This window comes from Lissotriton vulgaris, unplaced genomic scaffold, assembly GCF_964263255.1.
Source record: "Lissotriton vulgaris unplaced genomic scaffold, aLisVul1.2 SCAFFOLD_275, whole genome shotgun sequence".
Classification (NCBI taxonomy): domain Eukaryota; kingdom Metazoa; phylum Chordata; class Amphibia; order Caudata; family Salamandridae; genus Lissotriton; species Lissotriton vulgaris.
This window is the reverse complement of record NW_028252092.1, coordinates 216,204-235,767: the sequence shown is the minus strand read 5'-3', so window position 1 is coordinate 235,767 and position 19,564 is coordinate 216,204. Positions and strand designations below refer to the sequence as shown.

Below are 19,564 nucleotides of genomic sequence, written 5' to 3'. Positions count from 1 at the left end.
AGGCCATGCAATGGCAGGCCTGAGCCATGGTTAAGGGGCTACTTATGAGGGTGGCACAATCAGTGCTGCAGTCTCATTAATAACATTTAATTTACAGGCCCCCGGGCACATACAGTGCACTTTATTAGGGACCTATAGGTAAATTAAACATGTCAATTGGGGATGAACCAATATTATCATGTTTAGGGTAGACATCACAAACATTTTAGCACTGTTTAGTAGTAGTAAAATGTGCAAAACCCTAAAGCCAGCAAAACGGTAGTCTGAAAAATAGAGGGAGGCAGGCAAAAGGTTGGGGGAAGACAGCCCAAAGGCTACCGGGTCTAACAATCTCCTATTTATATATGTCATGCAGGTGTTGTAGCCAAACCAATGGAAGCAGACAAAGGGCCTAATTAGACTGTTGTTGGCAGCCTGCCATCCCCCTGGGTGGCAGAGTTCATTTTGCTCCGCCACCCTGCTGGACTATTGACCGCCGTTATTGTGGGATCTCAGCTGGCCTGCAGAGTTCTTTGTGCCTCTGAAGACAATGAAAACTTGGTGAACAACTGCCATGTTTCAGGAGGCCACTCAAACTTTTTTGTTTTAAAAAAACAAACTCCCAAAGTGGGAGTTAGTTTAAACAACATAAATGGCCCTTACGCCTTGGGATTTTTCTCTCAGCGTGAGGGGTAATTTTTCTTTTTTTTTTACTTGAGACCATCAACTCAGTTGGGCTGTTTTTCTAGGAATCATGACGGCCTCACTGACTCTAATTAGAGTAGATGGACCATCAGTTTGGCAGACAAGTTATCCCCCCTACATTTCTCACAGGGCACCCTGCCTACCAAACTCTGATTTAGACCCTAACTTTACCTTCACTTCATTGTTTACTTTTTTCTCTTTTACCTTTAAACATTATTCCCTGCTAATGAAAAAGTGTTTATTATCTGGTACGAAGTCTTTAGAAGTCTTTAGAAGGGTCTCCTTATGTAAACTGGGTCTCTGGGTACGTAAAAAAAGTACTAAGGGCCTCATTTATGTCATTTTAGATTACGGTAGTGCAGAATGGCCCCCTGCTGCGGTGCCCTACGCCAAAGTGAAAGGGCAGGATTGCACCGTATTTAAGCAATTTTGGGGGAGATTTATGTCGGACTTGCGCCACGTTTACGCCACCGTTGCGTCACGCAACGGCACGGAAACGTGGTGCATCCCTGCGACCTATTTACAACATGACGCATCTAGGCAGATGCGTCAGGTTGCAAAGCCCTGCGCCACATGAAACCTGCGTCAGGTTTCATGTGGGCGTTCTGTCGCAGGGTGGGCGTTCCCTCGTAGGAAAGCCCCGTAAAACTGACGCAGTGAAATCTACAAGATTTCACTGAGTCAGTTTTACGACGCTGCTAGGTCATATCCTTACGCGTGCTTGAAGCAGGCGTATGGAGTGACGTACCACGTTATGTATTGGTGGCCTCTGTACATTGCAGGAGTTGCGTCGCTACTCCAGCAATGCTTCGCCCGTACACCACAAGATGTGTCACGCATCTGCCCTTCCTTGCACCATGGTGCGCCGCATTGTAAATGCGGCGCATCTGTGGTGCCGCAAGGAGGGAATTGCGTGACGCATCAGTTCTGGCGCATATCTGCTGATTTGCAGAGATGCGCCAGAACTCATAAATCTGCCCCACAGTGCATTTCTGTCCTTTTTGCCTGGGCTGGCGCCGTTTTTGCAGCCTAGAGATCCCCTAGCAGGTGAGTGCAGTGAGTGAATGCACCTGCTTACATGTGGATGTCTGGGAATCCATACGACCACCTTTCCCCCCTCCAGAAGGCTGCCACCAGGGGGCGCTCTAACAGTTCAGCATCTTTTAGGTGGCGATTGCCAGCGCTCCTCCTCTTAGCTTCTTAGCCTCTGCGCCAACATCTTTAATTCGGCATGATGCAAAGGGATTCTATCATTTGCATGGAGCCACACCTCTATGCAAATGAAGGAACGCCCTCTATTGATAGCACCTGAACAATATGTGCAGCAGCGCTATCTGTATTACAGAAGGAGCCGCACAAGTGTCTGCGGTCCCTTCTGTAGAGCCAAAGTGCTCCAGGGGCGTACAAAGCAGGTGCTAACCACCATAGTGCCCTTGGGGCCCGCCCATAATATGGCCCCAGATCACCTCTTCATTTCTTATACAGACCGCGGAGTGGAAGTTTCCTAACAAAGCATTGCGTTGCCTGTTGAATTTGAGCTGCATCGACTTCTGACACAGGAAAGTGAATCCCACCCTGGGCAAGGATGTAGCTTCAGTTGAGGTGTTTGGGGTGGACTCGCCCCAGATGTACCTTCAGGGGAGGTGTGTGTAGGTGTATTGGGCGGATGCACCCCAGATGAAGATTCAGGAGAGGTGAATTGAAGAAGAAGAAACTTTATTTGGGTATAAAATATCCATAAAAGTACACATCAAAAATACCAGCGACAGTACAAATTGTTATAAAAGAGCAAGACATAAAAACGGTGAATAGATAAAAACTTCCAATTTGCATTAGAGTGCTTCAATAGCATACATATGTTAAAAAAGGCAAGATATGCAAAACAGCAGTGTCAAGAATGGCAATTAGACGAAACAAAGTTTATGGGCATGACAATAGCAGTATATTGCTAATAGATACAGTCAAGTCTTCAACAACTAGCAGCAGTTTATGGTAAAGTGCAATCAGATGTAAACAATTTTAGCAGCATAGAATAAGGTGCAGTTTAGTGTAGACTGTATTCTTTAAAAATAAAAACGTCGACAGGCCCTTTCCGGTTATTGAGTGAAATTGCGGAATGCATACCGTATAAAAATTATAAGGCCTATGTTTAAAACTGTATTTTCTGGATTCAGAGCTGCAATAATTGCCTGTCTAAAGGTCCGGGTTCCCAGGCTGATCCACTCAATTTTCAGTGTTCGTCTGCGCTGTGGCATAAGAGCGGGGCAAAGACAGACCACATGCTCTAAGGTTTCAGCCGTCATACCACACCCTCTGCACAATACATCCTCTGACGTTCGATGCCAAGAGGGTAGAGCCTTCAGAAATCGCCGGTCACCCAATCTAAGAGCCATGAAGCTAAGTTTTAAGTGCAAGGGATAAGTGCAGGACAAATAAAGGAGGGGAATGGCCAGCCTATAAGAATTCATTATTGCCCATGCATGTTTAAGTTTAGCGAAATGAGCTTTGTCAGCGATTTGGGACCTCATTCGAATACGTTTCTTAATGCTGATCTTAAAAACTGACTTACTAGGGTTGAGATCCCATAGTTCGCCGACAGACGTTTGCTAGAATGCCTCCTTAAAAAAACGGCCATCAGAGCCACCTGGGTTTTTCTGTGAAACATCTAACAAGAGTAATGACTCCAGTGTACCTGGCTCTGCTCGTCTTAGTTTGTGGCACAGATTCAAATACGAGCCAGTATTTGAAAATTTGTAATTTAATAGGCCCAGTTCTAATCTGATCTGTGCTGCAGAGGCAGTTTTAGGCATGTGGAGGGCTTTTTTGTAAATTTTGGTCACATGTTGGTTTAGATTGGCATTTAGTTTCCCCTAAAAATTTCAATGCCTTACGACAGAGTGGGCCCAATTTTTGCTCTCATGACTTCCAGTAGTGGTGATAAACTCGGACCGTACAGTTTATTTGAGAGCTTGGAAAAATTCACCTGAAGGTTCATGGCTTTTATTGATATTTTGCTACGTTGTTTAGCAAAGGAACCCCTGGAGTCAAAGTTGACCCCTAAGTATTTATATGTTTTTCCTATTGTAAGGTTCATATTATTGTATAGCCATCCACCACCGAGGTTGCGTGTTCTACCAAAGATAACCACTTGGGTTTTCTTTAGGTTTACCTCTAAAGTATTCATGGTGGTATAGCTGTTTAGTAGCCCTGCCGTCCTACCCGAGTGAGACTAAAAAGGACCAAGTCATCTGCGTATAAAAGGTTACTTATTGACACGCCACCGATCTTGGGTGGGTGGCTATTTGTTTCCTCTAGGGTGGCTGGTAGGTCTGCTATAAACAAATTAAAAAGTAGTGGGGCCAGCACACATCCCTGTTTGACGCCTCTGGTTGTCATGATTTTCTGAGAGAGATGTGTTCCAGTCCCCAGCTTCCCTTGTATCCATGTACCTGAGTGCAATTGGATGATGGCCTCCAAAAGTTTGTCTGGGATCCTCCATTTCTTTAGCTTTACCCACAGAGCAGCCCTGGGGACCCGGTCAAAGGCCGCTTTGAAGTCTACAAAGCAGCAGAAAACAGCCCTAGATGTAATAAGTGCTTTGTCAATGATTATAGACAATGTCAATAGGTTGGTCATGGTGCCAGAATTTGCAGTGAAGCCAGTTTGGTTCCTTGGGATCAAGTTGTTCAGCTCTGCCCAGGTTCTCAGCGTCAGGAGAGGTGTATTCAGGTGTTACTTCTGCGAGCCACTTCAGCGTACCCGCTGAAGTAACACGGATTACCCTCCGTGTATCCGACACTCGCGGCACCTCTTTATAGTGCTTGATCCTCCATCATTACTGCTGCGAGCTACCTCAGCATACCCGCTGTAGATCCACAATGTGAACTGGAACCATCTTACGTCCTGCTAGGAGCTCGCGGACACTTTTTCAGAAATGTTGACCGGATTACCTGCAATCGGATGTAACTGTACCTGTTACACCCTTCACACTCTTTCCACATGAAGTATAACATTATCAGCCGGGTTGGAATTATCACCGGCTGATTGTTTACACTAAGACTCGCACCGTTATCTTCAGATATCGAAAAATTTTGTTTGGATAATATCAGTCAGTCTCACTTAAAATGTGCCATTACCAGCCGGGTTGGAATTATCACCATCAGAGCGTTTATACAAAGACTTGCATTGTTACCTACAGCCCTGAGGAAGTCGCAGGATCATTGGCGACGAAACACGTGTCAGCTGGTTTTCGTTTGCTCGTTTCGTATAATAAAATCAAGAATCAATTTACTGGTGATGAACATTGACATTTCTTTGAGAAATCCATTTTGTCATTTTGACTGATACCTTGTTCCCGTGTTCCCGTGTGCCCAGGACTTGTTTCTATAATCCAGCTTTAATCATTGTACTTGCTCTACCATCCATGTACTGGCCAATCCACACAAGCATGCTGAACCTCATACCTCAGGCAGGCATGGGTGTTAGCACTGCTCAGGCTGTGCTCCCCCTGTTATGAGAGAGATGAGGCTTCACTGACCCTTCCTGGGTTTTACCTGTTCTGCAGCTGTTACTCCAGGGCGCTGCTTTTGATCATTTACTGGGAATGGCGTCATGCGCAGTAAATAAAAATCATAAACAACACAACAGGAGCAGCGGTCCTTCATGGTACTTTTGTTAAAATGTGTCCCGGTGCCACAAATTGATGCAGGGACACATTACACGCTGAAAGATAGCGCGTAAAGATGAATTTGTATTTTACAAACTACGCATAACTTTAAATGATCTTGCAGAAATTTTGTAAATGAAATGAAAAGAAATGATGCTCATATTTCCCACCCCTGCTCTTGCATGTTTGCCTGCGCTGCACCTGTTGTGTGAGGGTTGGTGCGCAGTACTTCTGTGAGGACTGGGAGCTTTCTGAATGATGCACATGGGGTACCTGTTCCCTGAGAGAGGGGAGCGTGCTCTGCTGATGCCTGGCTGTGCCTGTTCTGTGCATGACTCTTGCGCTGCTGAAGCTGTGCTGTACCTGTGTGTGAGGGACGCCATCTTGTACTCACATGCTTCACCAACATTACCCACTCCCCCTGTTGTGAGCCTGTCTGCTGGTGCCATTGGGGGCATCTGGCTGTGGGGTCAGTCCAAGGTTCTGAACACGCACTGGGTGCCCCTGTCGTGCTTGGAGACCCCCGGGAAGGGTCCCGCCTTTCTCAGAGGAGAGTACTCACTATGCCTGTGCAGGCTGAGCTCATGGAGGTGCCTGGAGATAGTACTTAAACAGCAGTTTGTGTAACTCTCTGTGCTCTCATTTTTCTTTAACATAGAAATTCTACCTCTGTTTGCATTAAAATATTTAGGAATAATCAAAAAACACTTATATAATACTTTTTATCTTGCGGTTGCTGCTTCATATTTATATTTCGCGGGGGAATACTGGATTGGGATGATTTTCATGTGTTTTTTAAAATCAGACTCTACATGAAAACACTTTCCAAACCAATGGGCACATTTCCAGTCTTCTTAAAATAGCTCAGGCGGTTAATGCACCTTCACCAGATCGTTGCATGGCGGTGTCTTGTCTTATGGCAGTGGAAGAGGAGAGGAGACAACTCCTTGGGCAATCACCCTGCTTTAAGTGACCCTCCTGGTTCAGTGTTTGCTGGATCAATAGTACATCCAGCCGAAGCCAGAGCTACACATCGCCCGACAAAAGCAGCACACATTTGCGGTAATGCGAGGACTCCGGAAGACCCTTGATGTACTACTCGTGACAGCTAGGAAAACCATGGTCCACGCTTTGGTAACCTCACACTTAGACCATGGGAACGCCCTCTACCTGGGTGCTAGTAGCTAATGTGTGCAAAGGCTCCAATGCATTCAGAACGCAGCGGCTCGTCTTGTTCTAATGCTACCCAGGAGAGCTGCCTCTAACCAGGCCCTAGCCTCCCTTCACTGGCTTCCGGGGAGGGAAAGAGTTCTCTTCAAAACCCTGTGCGTCAGTCACCGCATCCTACAGAGGAAAGGGCCGACCTATCTTCATGATTTACTCACCCCCTACATTCCGACCCGCCGGCTGAGCTCAAGCGGGAGGGGACAGGTTAGTATCCCGGCCGATCCTTCCGTTTCCTGGCAGCCAAACACTGAAACAAACCTCCCCGGGTCTCCGGATGGAGTCATCTGAAAAAACTCAAGACTTGGCTCCTTCCGCCCTTCTAATCTGTATCACTGCACTGCTCCTAACAAGGTCTTCATGCCACAGCGCGGGGACACACCAGTTAGTGTAGCCATGCGCTTTATAAATTTGTTTATTATTATTATTATTAGACGCAATTCCTGTCGCCATCACACGCACAGCACAGCTCAAAGTCGTACAGTTGTCGCGGTTTTGCTCCCTCCGCAGTACATTCTTTCCAGCTATACTGACAAATCCGATGCGAACTTTAGTCTCCATATCCACTGCGGGGACGTTAGATTAAACCAACCCCACCCACAGACACTTAGAAGGCATCGAAGCCACGTAATTACCTCAGAACTTAACAAACACTTAAAACTGAGCAATTCACAGCAGAACAAAGGAGCTTACGATGTACCTCAGACCACAAGTAGAAAAGACACACAATCTCCATCTCTTTAGATTTGTGATACCATTGCCATCTTTTCTACAGCTCCTTGCTATGTAGATGTGCAGAGTGCACAAGCATTTTATGGTCCAAGTAGTTTCAAACTTTCCCTCCAGGGCCCTTATTTATGAGGCCTTGCGTCAGTTTTGCGCCGCCGGTGCATCACTTTTTGTAACGCACCAGCGGCATGAAATATGCGCCTTGTTGCGCCATATTTAAAAAGTGACGCATCTAGGTAGATGCGTCACTTTTTAAACCCCTGCGCCACATTATACCTGCGTCAGGTATAATGTATGCAGCGGGGGCGTTCCCCCGCAAAAAGCCTCGTAATAGTGACGCAGTGAAATCTATGAGATTTCACTGCATCACTTTTAGGATACTGTTGCGTCAAAATCTTGCGCCTGCCTCACAGCAGGCGTAAGACTGACGCAGACCCTTTCACATGGGGCTTTCCCCATGTGAAAGGACGCATTGCTGGAGTTGCGTCACTTTTGTGACACACTCCAGCAATGCATCACTTTTGCGCTTACAGATACGTCAGAAATACTGACGTATCTGTAACTCCTTGCGACATGATGCGTCATACATTAAATATGACGCATCATTGGTGTCGTAAGGAGTGCGCAGTGAACAGTGACGCATCGCTGTGTTCATGAAGCGATGCGTCACTTTTCATAAATGAGGCCCCAGGACTCTTAGGTTCCCTATGTCATTACAGGCTGCTCGCATTCTGCAGCGTTCTTTCCTATTGTGCAGCTGGTGTCTCTCTTCTTCCAAGTATCTGCTGCTCCTGGGCCTGGGCTGCTAACAGGTCTGTTCCATCCTAAGCCTGGGCTGCTGAGGTCAGTTATGGGCTCATGCTCACCTGCTCCCCTTGGCCTCTCGGCCAGACATTGCTGTGAGGAAGAACTGGACAAGAGCGACCCCACAGTCCACACCTTCTCACTGAGGCCCTAGGCTGAGACTGGCCATACCTTTCCTAACCTTGTCCATTACCACCGTCATTTGGCCCCATCCAGACCCATCCTAGTGAGTTGGGTGCTCCTTGTTGGGAATCAGACTCATAGAGCCCCCTCTATCATTATTGACTAAACCAGGCCCCTAGGTGGCACCTTTGACTGGTGGCAGATGAGCGATGCCAACACTCTACGCCAGGTATGACTGCCAGACATAACATGTATTTGTAAAGCACACATTCACCCATAGGTCTCTTGGCGCTGAATAACAGCTGTTTATTGTTACCCAACTCAATGGTCATCATTTTATCGACCTCAGAAGGATAAAAGGCTGAGTGGACCCGTTGGGATTTAAACCTGTGACCATGAGGTCGAACACTGGCCCCTGCTGTGGATGCATTAGGCCACTAAGCCACCAGACCTGGCTTCAGTGTTGCATCTACTTGGGAGACCAGATGTTCCTTCACAAGTATTACTACCGGCACTGAATACTGCAGCTGGTTCATCAGTGGGACAAGCAGTCAGGTTTAGCCTGTCCTATTAAAGGGAAGGCTGCCTCCAGCTGCGTAGAGGTCATGGTTCTGCTGCCGCTGCTTTGACTCACAACGTCCGCCGACCAACCAATACCTAATAGCTAGGGCCAGATTAATATTCATGTCACACAAGTCTGGTATCAAGCCGCTTACTGGTTTCAAAGAGATTTCCTTCCTCTACCCTCTCTGCTGCTTGGGTTTACTTTTGTGCAGTAGCGTTGCTGATTTTGGCTGACTCTTAGCGTTGGCGGAGGTGAGAAACTTGTCCTGATGAGACTCATGTATATATCTGTCGCTGAGGACAAAACATCAACATTTTTATCCAGAATTGGATCCAGGAATCATATCCTTAAAAAAAACTGTGAATTGCTCTGTTAAATTGGATTTAACTTGGATACTCACGTCACGCCCGATTCATAAAGGTAACTTCGACCAAATGTCTAAGTTTAGACCTGAAGTCTAAGTTCAGATCAAAAGCCTAACTTTACTACCAGTGAAGTTAGATTTTAGGTTTAACCTTAGGGGCATATTTTCAAGAAAGTGGCGAAGTGTGTCATTAAGCCAAGAAGGCTAACAACTTGCTTCAACTCTTTAGAAACGCAGGGCTGCACCATATTTACAAGGATACAGCGCATCCCTGCGTTTCCCCCACGCTGGCGCTAATGTTGCCCGTATAACACCAACGCAGACTCCCTTGCACCATATCGCAAGGGTGTAAGCGTTGAGGGAATGATTGTTTATATGCAGGAAGGTGGACTTTCTCTAAATGCCGTTTTGTAACTTGTATGTATGTTGCATTGTACAGCAACGTAGAAGTTGCAAAACATTTTTTTTAAATTAATATTTAAGTGCAGGAAGGGGGACCTTCCTGCACATAAACAATCATTGGTGTTTTGCTGTGAGGCCAATGATAGTAACAACACAACAACTAACCATCGCACTCCTACAAGTGTGATAATTTGGACTACTCCGGGCCCCAAAGCTATAAGAAGGGTTTGGACGGCAGGTCATAGTCATTTTTCATTTGAATTGAATTAATAAGTGTGGCTGTGATCACCTCTAACTTAGCCAGACAGCACATTCTGACAGACTGTCGCTAGCGCCTGTGTTGACAATTAAGTGCCAGTACCGAGCCCCAGAAAGCACAGGCTCAAATTAAGCACTGGTCATCATCTCCTACGCCGACGACACCCAGCTGATCCCATCACTCACCAGAGACCCTAACACTGCCAAAACCAACCTGCATGAAGGAATGAAAGAAGTAGCCGAATGGATGAAGCACAGCCGTCTGAAACTGAACTCAGACAAAACAGAAGTCCTCATCCTAGGCACCTCCCCCTCCGCCTGGGATGACTCTTGGTGGCCAGAGGCCCTTGGAAAAGCACCCACCCCGACGGACCACGCACGGAACCTGGGCGTCATCCTGGATTCCTCACTCTCGATGAACAGACAAGTCAACGCCGTTTCTTCATCTTGCTTCAACATTCTTCGCATGCTCAAAAAAACATTTCGTTGGATCCCCACTGAAACTAGAAAAACGGTCACCCACGCACTCGTCACGAGCCGCCTGGACTACGGAAACACCCTCTACGCCGGTACCACCGCAAAAATCCAGAAAAAACTCCAACGCATCCAGAACGCTTCAGCCAGGCTCATATTAGACATCCCGCGTAAAGAACACATCACTGGTCACCTGAAAAACCTCCACTGGCTCCCCGTCAATAAGAGGATTACTTTCCGGCTCCTTACCCACGCACACAAAGCACTCTACGAAATCGGACCCGAATGCCTCAACACACGACTGTCCTTCTACACACCCTCCCGCCAGCTACGATCCTCCAACCAAGCCCTTGCCACTGTACCTCGCATCAACAAATCCACCATGGAGGTAGATCCTTCTCCTACCTGGCAGCTAAAACCTGGAACTCACTTCCCACTCACCTTCGCCTTACTCAGAACCACCTAGCATTCAGAAAGCAACTTAAAACTTGGATATTTGACAAGTAATTCCCCACCCTTCCTCAAGCGCCTTGAGACCCTCTGGGTATGTAGCGCGCTATATAAATTTTTTGACTTGACTTGACTTGACGCAGTCTCCTTCCTACACAGCTAAAGGGGTTCTTGGAGTCCTTCATGCTAGTGCCTGGAAGTGTCATCCACGGTGGCCTCAAGTGGCAGTAGAGAGCACGTTCACCTCTTTGGCTGATGTTCGGGCTGTTTCAAATGAGGTGAATGTGCTACTAAACAAACACTGTTGGTGGAGCCGAGAAACAAGTTAACGCTGTTTATTGCCATAAGTATGAGACAGATATTGCCAGACTGATGACGTGAAAGGTTTCAGGCCAGAGTACAAATAATCCAGACCTGCAGAATCTATCTTTCAAACTATACGGAGAAGTTACACTCAGACTGCACTTTCAGAATTCAAATTGAATTTATATAAAATTATGTCATAAAGATGTTATTGTAAAAATAACATATAATATCTAGGGACGTGCACAATCCATGTAATTTGCTTTTGCATAATTACGTGAAATCTCAGGAAAATTAGGAATGACTACACGTAACTATGAGAAATGCAAATCTATCATTTTTAAGTTTTATTATTATTATTTTGAAGCATTATGAAGTATATTTTAGCGCAAAATGTGCCATTGCGTCAATTTATGATGCAAGGACGCATTTCGTGCTGAACAAAATCAAATAAATCACAATTGGTGCAAACAGCTGCACGTTGTCTCGTTGTTCACATTGGGGCAGATTTATGAAGGGCTTGCGCCACGTTTACGCCGCTGTTGCGTGACGCAATGGCGCGGAAACGTGGCGCATCCCTGCGCCCTATTTACAACGTGACGCATCTAGGAGATGCGTCACGTTGTACAGCACTGCGCCATGAGGAGGCGTTCCTGCGCAGGGGGGGCGTTCTATGAGATTTCACTCAGTCACTTTCAGGGCAATGCTGCGTCAAAACCCTGCGCCTGCTTGAAGCAGCCGTAAGGCTTGAGGCAGCATTGAAAGAATAGGCCCCCCCAGAGCATTGCTGGAGCTGCGTCGCGCTTGCGACGCAACTCCAGCAATGCGCCACATTTCCGGCACAGATGCGTCACGCATCTGTGCCGTTTTTGCCCCATGGTGCGCTGCATCATAAATGCGGCGCACCATGGGTGGCGTAGCTGCGGCGCACTGTGGCGCATGTTAACTGGCGCATCCCTCGGGATGCGCCAGTTAACATAAATCTGCCCCATTGTTTCTAGGCTCTTGCACTATATTCTTTATGACAATGACAATGATGGAGTAATTACGTGATTTTATTTTTTATTTTATTTTAAAGTTTTATAGAGCGCGAACCAGACCCGTGAGGGTATCAGAGCGCTTTACAGGATTGACGGGTGGTATACAAAATACTTAGGAGGGAAGGATACCATTGGGATGCACACAGGTAGATTCATTATACAAGAAAACAAGCAGACTCAACCCCCGGGTGGGATGCCCAGAAGTACCGGGAAAGTATTACACGGAAAGGTATCACACGGAAAAGCCATGGATAATGCCGTAATGGTGGGTGGAACAAGGTCACTGAGGTGATGTGATGGAAGGTTGCAATTTTGGGTATTGTAAGTAACAAATGTAATACAGTTTCCAGAAATTATGCAAATTACTCTGGTGTAAGTTAAGTTTCACCCTAGCTTAAAAGTAGCATGATATGTGGCATAAATGCTCATATGTGTTAATATATGAGCATATGTGTTCATATTCATACATGCAGATATCTGGTTAAACAAGGTGGTATTTCTACAGTTCACAAAACAAGGGTGCCATATAGAAGTAGAAACACATACATGTTGGCCTTTTGATTCCATTTTCAACAAATTTAGCCAATCATCATCAAAACTCGTATGTGTACAAGACACATACATATCTGTATGAACAGACACTAATGTTTACATTTGCTCAAGGTAAAGTGGAGTCCGAGCGAATACCAGAACGAGCCAAAGTGGATTATTGCCTCTAAGGGCACATGTAGCAGAAGTGTGTTCACCAGCTAACCCGCGGCTCTCAAGGCTCATGGGAGGCTCCAGGAAGGCGGCGTGAGGTAACAAGGCACTAGGTGAAGGTGGTGATCTAAGGGAATTACTTCCTTACTTTCTTTTTTATGCTTTGTCCTCGGACATTCCAGGGGATCCTCATCTTCCCTAGTTTTGTTCACTATGTAGGACAAATGTAAAGCAAGTCACTAGAAGACTACAGGCCATCCAGAACTCAGGAGCCAGACTCATCCTCAACCTCCCACACAGAACTCATATCACCCCAGGGAACCTCACTGTTTCCAGATACACATACGTGCTCAATTCAAGCTCCTCACACACACATTCAAGGCACTACACAACTCAGGCACCACCTACCCGCACTGTTGCTTCTCCTTCCACCAACCATCCTGACACATCCACTCCGTAGGACTCCTACTTGCAACCATCCCTCGCATACACAGCCCCAGATCAGAAGGACGAGCGTTCTCTTACATCACTCCTAAAGCGTGGATCAACCTCCCGTTCCACATCAGAGCCTCCTCTTCTCTTCTTGAGTTCCACAAGATGCTGTAGACCTGGCTTTTCAAATAACCAGCCTACCATAGCCTGGGCTAGGCACACACACCTGCTCAGTGCCTGGACTTCCCTTGTGGTTATGTGATAGTGCGCTTTACAGATACACATAACTTAGCAAAAAGTCCAACTACATTAATTATTGAAATTCAGTCCAGTACTCTGTAGCGCTGCTGTAATGTTGGTCTTAATACAGCCCAGTGTTGGAGGTAGTCTAGGAAAGTGCCAGAATTCAATGATATCCCTACAAGATATTTAAGCACCACATTACAGAATGCCTATTGTAAGGCACTTTAGCTTTAACCCCTGCAGTTTACATACCAGAGGTACCAGTGACTTGGAAGTTGGGGAGACAGAGCTAGCAGGGATGAGAGGTCCCATGAGGATGTGGAGTTGCTGGGGGATCAGTAGTTCCTGATTCCACTGGTAACTCCTTGTCTTTCACCAGTTTTCACCTGGGGACTCCATCTACAGAAACAGGGGGAGGCCTTCCTTCCTGAAGGCCGCCTTGCCGCAGACGAACACCAGTGTGCTGCTTCATTTGAGCTCTAGTTCAAGCTATGTTCAAACATATTCATTGTTCCACACCCTCTGTTCTTTGAAGTACACGTGGATGTATTACAGTGCTATAACATGCGTTACTTCACAAATCATAAATATAAACAGAGACGCAAACTATGGTGTGCACTATCCTCTTTATTTAAGGTATGTTTACAAGGATTGCAGGTGTGTTCATTCGAGGATCTTCGCTGCTCCTCTTGCTGGTGTTCTTAAGACATTTCAAGAGACAACCTCAGACGAAGGGAACCTCAGGTACTACAACCATCTGAGGATCAGCTTGTGCAGACACCATAGTTATTAATTACAGAAAGCAATCGAGGGTGAAGATACAGCAAATGCCCCACCCCGGGAGTAGGACTGAGAGGGGATCCGAGACAAATTGCGGATGAGGGTGAAGAACTCACATGCTTAGAAAATGAGGATTATGGAGAAGAGAAGAAAAGGACTGAGGAAAAACAGCAAGTAGACAATATCTGTCTGGGTGCAAATTTGGAATGTGTAGAAAGTAAGGAGTAAAAAGGAAAGGGTGAACGGGCTGGAGATGTAGAATCATTGGTTGATGAGGGAGTAGGTGGGACATAGAATGTGTAGAAGATGAAGAATGTGGAGAGAGGATAATGGGCTGAGGGCCTAGAATGAGTGAATAATGTCAGTGTGGGTGCGGATTTGGAATATGTAGAAGGTGAGTGGAAAAGGGAAAAGGAGGAATGGGCCGATATTGAACAATCAATGGTTGATGAGGGTGTGGGTAGGGATCTGGAATGTGCAGAAGATGAGATAAGGAAGGAAGCGGAGGAATGTGCTGAGGACATAGAACAAGTAGGTAATGTTGGTTTGGATACACATTTGGAATATGCAGAAAATAAGAAGTAAAGAGAAGAGGGAGAGTGGGCCAATCATGTAGAATCTTTTGAGTTTCAGTAGCGATTTGTAGTGGGTCTTAAATAGTCATACCCCATGAATATTAATAAGGTAGGTCGCAAATTGTGACCCTTCAGAAATTCCTGCCGTCGCAGGGATGGTGGCCTGCTAAGGCCAGCAGACCACAATGTCTGTGATTACTGGGTCTTTAAACGTCATATCCCTTGGACCCTTTTAAAACATTTGTTGTATTTATCATTACTTTTTAAGAAAGCAATTATTTTGTTTTTTTTAATGCAGCCTGTTTTGAAAGGAAAAGGGAAAGCATTTAAAAAGAAAAATGAAACTTTGCAGTTTCATTTTTTAATAGTAGGCAGTGGTCTGTGGCACCACTGCCTAGTCTTAAAAAATATTTAACTTACATTCTCAAGGGAAGGGGACCCCAGGAGACCCCTCCACCCTTGCACATGGGTTACCACCAGGTTTAACCCCTTCCGTGCGGGGCGTATTTTCCGCCTGTGCTGACTCCGCCTTGCGCGGGCGGAGTCATGACGGAACGGTTCCGTCATCAGCACAGCTCACCCGTAGCTGATGACGGAACCGTTATGTCATCAGCACGGAAGGGGTTAAACTGGTTGCATGTATTACTGTTTTGCGATTAGAAATCAGTGGCAAAACAGTAACACATACCATACCGATTCTGTATTAGGAAGGGACGCCCTAACCATGCCTCTTTCTAATACCGAATCAGTATGTATTCGGAAATTCAAACTGCGATTTGGTAACAATTTGGGATTGATACACACCAAAATGCATTCTTCCGGTTGCAAATAGCCCAATTCTTTGATTCTGGGAGTTAGCGACTGGAAACATGCTTGATACATCTAGCCCTTAGAGAACACATGGAATGGACCAAAATGTGAAACAGGCTGAAGGTGAGTATTGGTCTTATGGTAAGAGATGAGTGATTGATGGCGATAGAGATTAGGAGCAGGAGAAGACTTCATGTTTGGATAAAGAAAAAGAAAAGGGAGAATATGGCTATTGGCCTTACAATAAGAAACAATTTTTTGTTGGTGGCGACTCTGGAATGTGGAGAAGACAATGAATAGGAAGAAGACATGGACTGCAGAGAAGACCAGAAAGACATTACATCTACCCCCAGGCTGAGACTAAGAGGGGGGTTAAGAAAGACAAGAAGTACAACATGGATGTGAGTGGAACACCTACATTTGAAGAAGATGTGGAAGTCATGGTGGAAAGTGTGGGATAAGGGGAAACAGTTGAATGATGCGGTGGCAAAACTGGAGCAAAGCCAACCTGGTTGTTAGCCCGGTCAAAAACTGTGTAATATTCTCTAATAAAAACGTCTCCCAGGGTCCAGGCAATGGATGATGAGTTCTGGAATCCAAAGGTGCAAGTATCCTAAAGTGAAAAAAAAGAAACACTTTACAACTATGTTGTTTATAATTCAATGAAGCAGAGTGAACAGCCATGTCCAGCAGCAGACTGTCTTGACCTTCAAGAGCACTAACACTAGACAGGATATGCAGAGTCATGCAAACATAAGACGGGGCACACGATTTCTCCATGTACAGCATTGGAGATTGCAAACAATTCCAAAGATAGTGCGCATGTTACCCCAGTGGCCACAGAAGGTTTGCCTTGAGGTGAGGTTTGAGTGTCTTGTTTAGAGGCAGAGGTTTGTAAAAAGTCATCATCAATGGATAGACCCTGTGTATCTAAGGCAAAGTAGTCACCAGTGTATTTGTTTACTGTACCTTTTCTTTCTTAAAGTAACTTAGAATATTTAATGCCATCAGGGTAAGTAGTTCTGACCAAACATCAATTAAATGCAGTTAACAAAACACTTAAAACCATCAGCTGTAGGTACCCAAAAAATAAGCATGTTGACCCATGGCTAACAAAGTTAGAATTTGCCACAGCCACAGTTTGCAAACTATGTCATCTTTTTTATAGAGGTGTTATATAGTATTTATAGCAATGGCTAGCCAGTATCAACTTCTTGAGAAAGGAGAGCATCAAAGCATTCTTTGAGGGGAATGTGGGTGGGGCCAGTCAGGAAGCAAACCAACTCCAACACAGTGTGTGTTTGGGCACAAGTGGACGGCCTATGTAGGTTTGGAAAATGTTCTGGAGATCCAAGATCTCTTCACCATGTGGTAATTGAATAGAAATGGGGCTCCAGGTAAACTAGTCTAGAACATGGATAGCTCCACCCCCCAAAGCCATGGTTATTTACCAGGTTCTGGGAGGCCAATTGATTGCCTCATAAAAGTGGGTGATAGTGATGTACAATATTTTGAAGTGAGTTGTTTTGTGTGTTTACCATCATGGTCTTTAATGCTGTCATGATGTTCTTTGAGTTGGCTTTGAGGATTTTGAAGGGTTTTAGTCAATTAAATTGCAGGTCATGCAGCAGTTTGCTTTGGTCACAGAGTCAGCATAAATAATGTGATCCTGTGAGTCCGAGTCATTATTGAAAGAATTATGCAAAGAAGACGCAGAGGATAAAAGACGCCCTTGATAGTACCTTAGGCGCGAGGGTAGATGGTATGATCTACAATTGAGAAGAAGCTCAATATTATTGATTGAGGCTTCATCCATAATCAGATACAAGTATGAAGTTTAATACTATTGATCGAGGCTTCATCCATAATCAGATACAAGTGTGAAGTTTAATACTATTGATCGAGGCTTCATCCATAATCAGATACAAGTATGAAGTTTAATACTATTGATTGAGGCTTTATCCATAATCAGATACAAGTATGAAGTTTGATACTATTTATCGAGGCTTCATCCATAATCAGACACAAGTATGAAGTTTAATACTATTGATTGAGGCTTCATCCATAATCAGATACAAGTATGAAGTTTAAATACTATTGATCGAGGTTTCATCCATAATCAGATACAAGTATGAAGTTTAATACTATTGATGAGGCTTCATCCATAATCAGATTCAAGTATGAAGTTTAATACTGTTGATCGAGGCTTCATCCATAATCAGATACAAGTATGAAGTTTGATACTATTGATAAAAATGTCATCCATAATTAAAAACAAGTATGAAGTTCAATGATATTAATAGAGGCTGCATCCATAATTAGAGACAAGTATGAAGTTTAATACTATTGATACAGATTTCATCCATTATTAGAGAAAAGTTTTTGAGTGCAATGCTGTAGATACAGGCTTCATCCATAATTAAAGACCAGTATGAAGCTTGATACTATTGATAAATGTTTCATCCATAATTAAAAACAAGTAGGAAGTTTACTACTATTGATCGAGGCTTCATCCAAAAATAGACACAAGAATGAAGCTCAACCCTATTGATAGAAGCTTAATCCATAATTAAAGACACGTATGAAGTTTAACACTATTGATACTGGTAGGTAGGAACAAAAACAAGTTTATTTACAGAATTGTTCATAAAATATTCTAAAACTCAATTGACAATTTAAATCATTAAAAGGGCCCAAACCTAACTGTCCAAAACCCACTACAGTTCATCATTAAAACTCTGTTTAACAGACTGTAAAAACCGAGCCATTCCAACCACCACATCTAAGTACCGAATTTTCTGACAACAGCTCCATTGTATCTGGTTTCATCCATAATTAAAGGCACATATGAAGTTTAAGACTATTGATACAAGCTTCAACAGAATTAAGGACACATATGAAGTTCAATATTATTGATACAAGAGTCTTCCATAACTAAAGACAAGTATGAAGTTTGATACTATTAATAAAGTTTTCATCCATAATTAGGAAGTTCAATGCTATTGATACAGGCGTCATGCAGAATTCGAGAAAGGTTCGAAGTTCAATACTGTTCATAGAGTCTTTTTCCAGAACTAGAGACAATTATTATTTTGAGTACTATTGATAGAAGCTTCATCCAGAATTTGAGAGAAACATGCAGTGTAATACTATTGATTCAGGCTTGATAGTAACCCGTTGAAGGAGAGGTCGCCTGGATTGGTTGCGGTCACAGAAGCTCAGCTTTAGAAGTATTGAGGTGAAGTTCCATCTCACGCATCCAGCCTTTCATTCTCAAAAAGAGGTTCCAATTTACTGATGGTCTCCAGAGCATTCATGGAGCTCCAGATGTAGCTGATGCTTGAATCCTAATGATGTACAATGTTGGTTTTGGGTATATGGGGCATATACGCAATATCTGATCCATGCCGAACTCTGCCAGTAGTGGCCAGGGAAAAATAAACAGCTCTTAAACTGCTGAATCCAGTTTTCCCATCAAGGAAGTAAACCACTCTTGGACAAATGGTAAGGTGAGTAATAGCCATTATTTGGTCAACTGTGTGGAGAGCTATTAAAAGGTTCTGTTGAACGGGGGTATGTTCATGTCTTTGGTTTATTGAAGTCCTGAGTTCTTCTCTTATATTTATATCTATGGAATTCGTTCCCTGATGAAGTGGAAAATGGAAGGAAAGCTGATAATGATTGTGTTTAATTTCATATAGAACGAGAGCTGCATATTGATAACCATATCAATAATCTTAGCGATGGAAGGTGGTCCCTATAATAGTCTAAACTTCCGAAGAATGTCAATACAGGAGGGGTTTGAATATTTATAAATAAGCATTTAGAATTAGTCAGCATGGTGAGTAACAGTAAGGAAGGAAGTTTTTCAAAAAGTGTAGCGGGTTCTGTTGACCACGGTGGAGAGGGGTCTGAGCTTATCCCCTACTGGGGTGG

The 19,564-nt window shown here is 44.4% G+C and overlaps 1 protein-coding gene across 1 annotated transcript in view; it reads right to left on the bottom strand.

Moving 5' to 3' along the window:
- Positions 1–14,070: 14,070 nt before the first annotated feature.
- Positions 14,071–19,564, bottom strand: part of LOC147662666 (pepsin A-like) — a 114,879-nt gene continuing 109,385 nt past the window's right edge. Inside the window, exons 9-11 of the mRNA XM_086950997.1 lie at positions 15,449–16,241; positions 15,079–15,307; positions 14,071–15,016 (exon numbers count right to left, since the gene is read on the bottom strand). Coding sequence (XP_086807123.1) covers positions 15,972–16,241 — 270 coding nt within the window. The 3' untranslated portion in view covers positions 14,071–15,016; positions 15,079–15,307; positions 15,449–15,971. The remainder of the gene's footprint in view (positions 15,017–15,078; positions 15,308–15,448; positions 16,242–19,564) is intronic.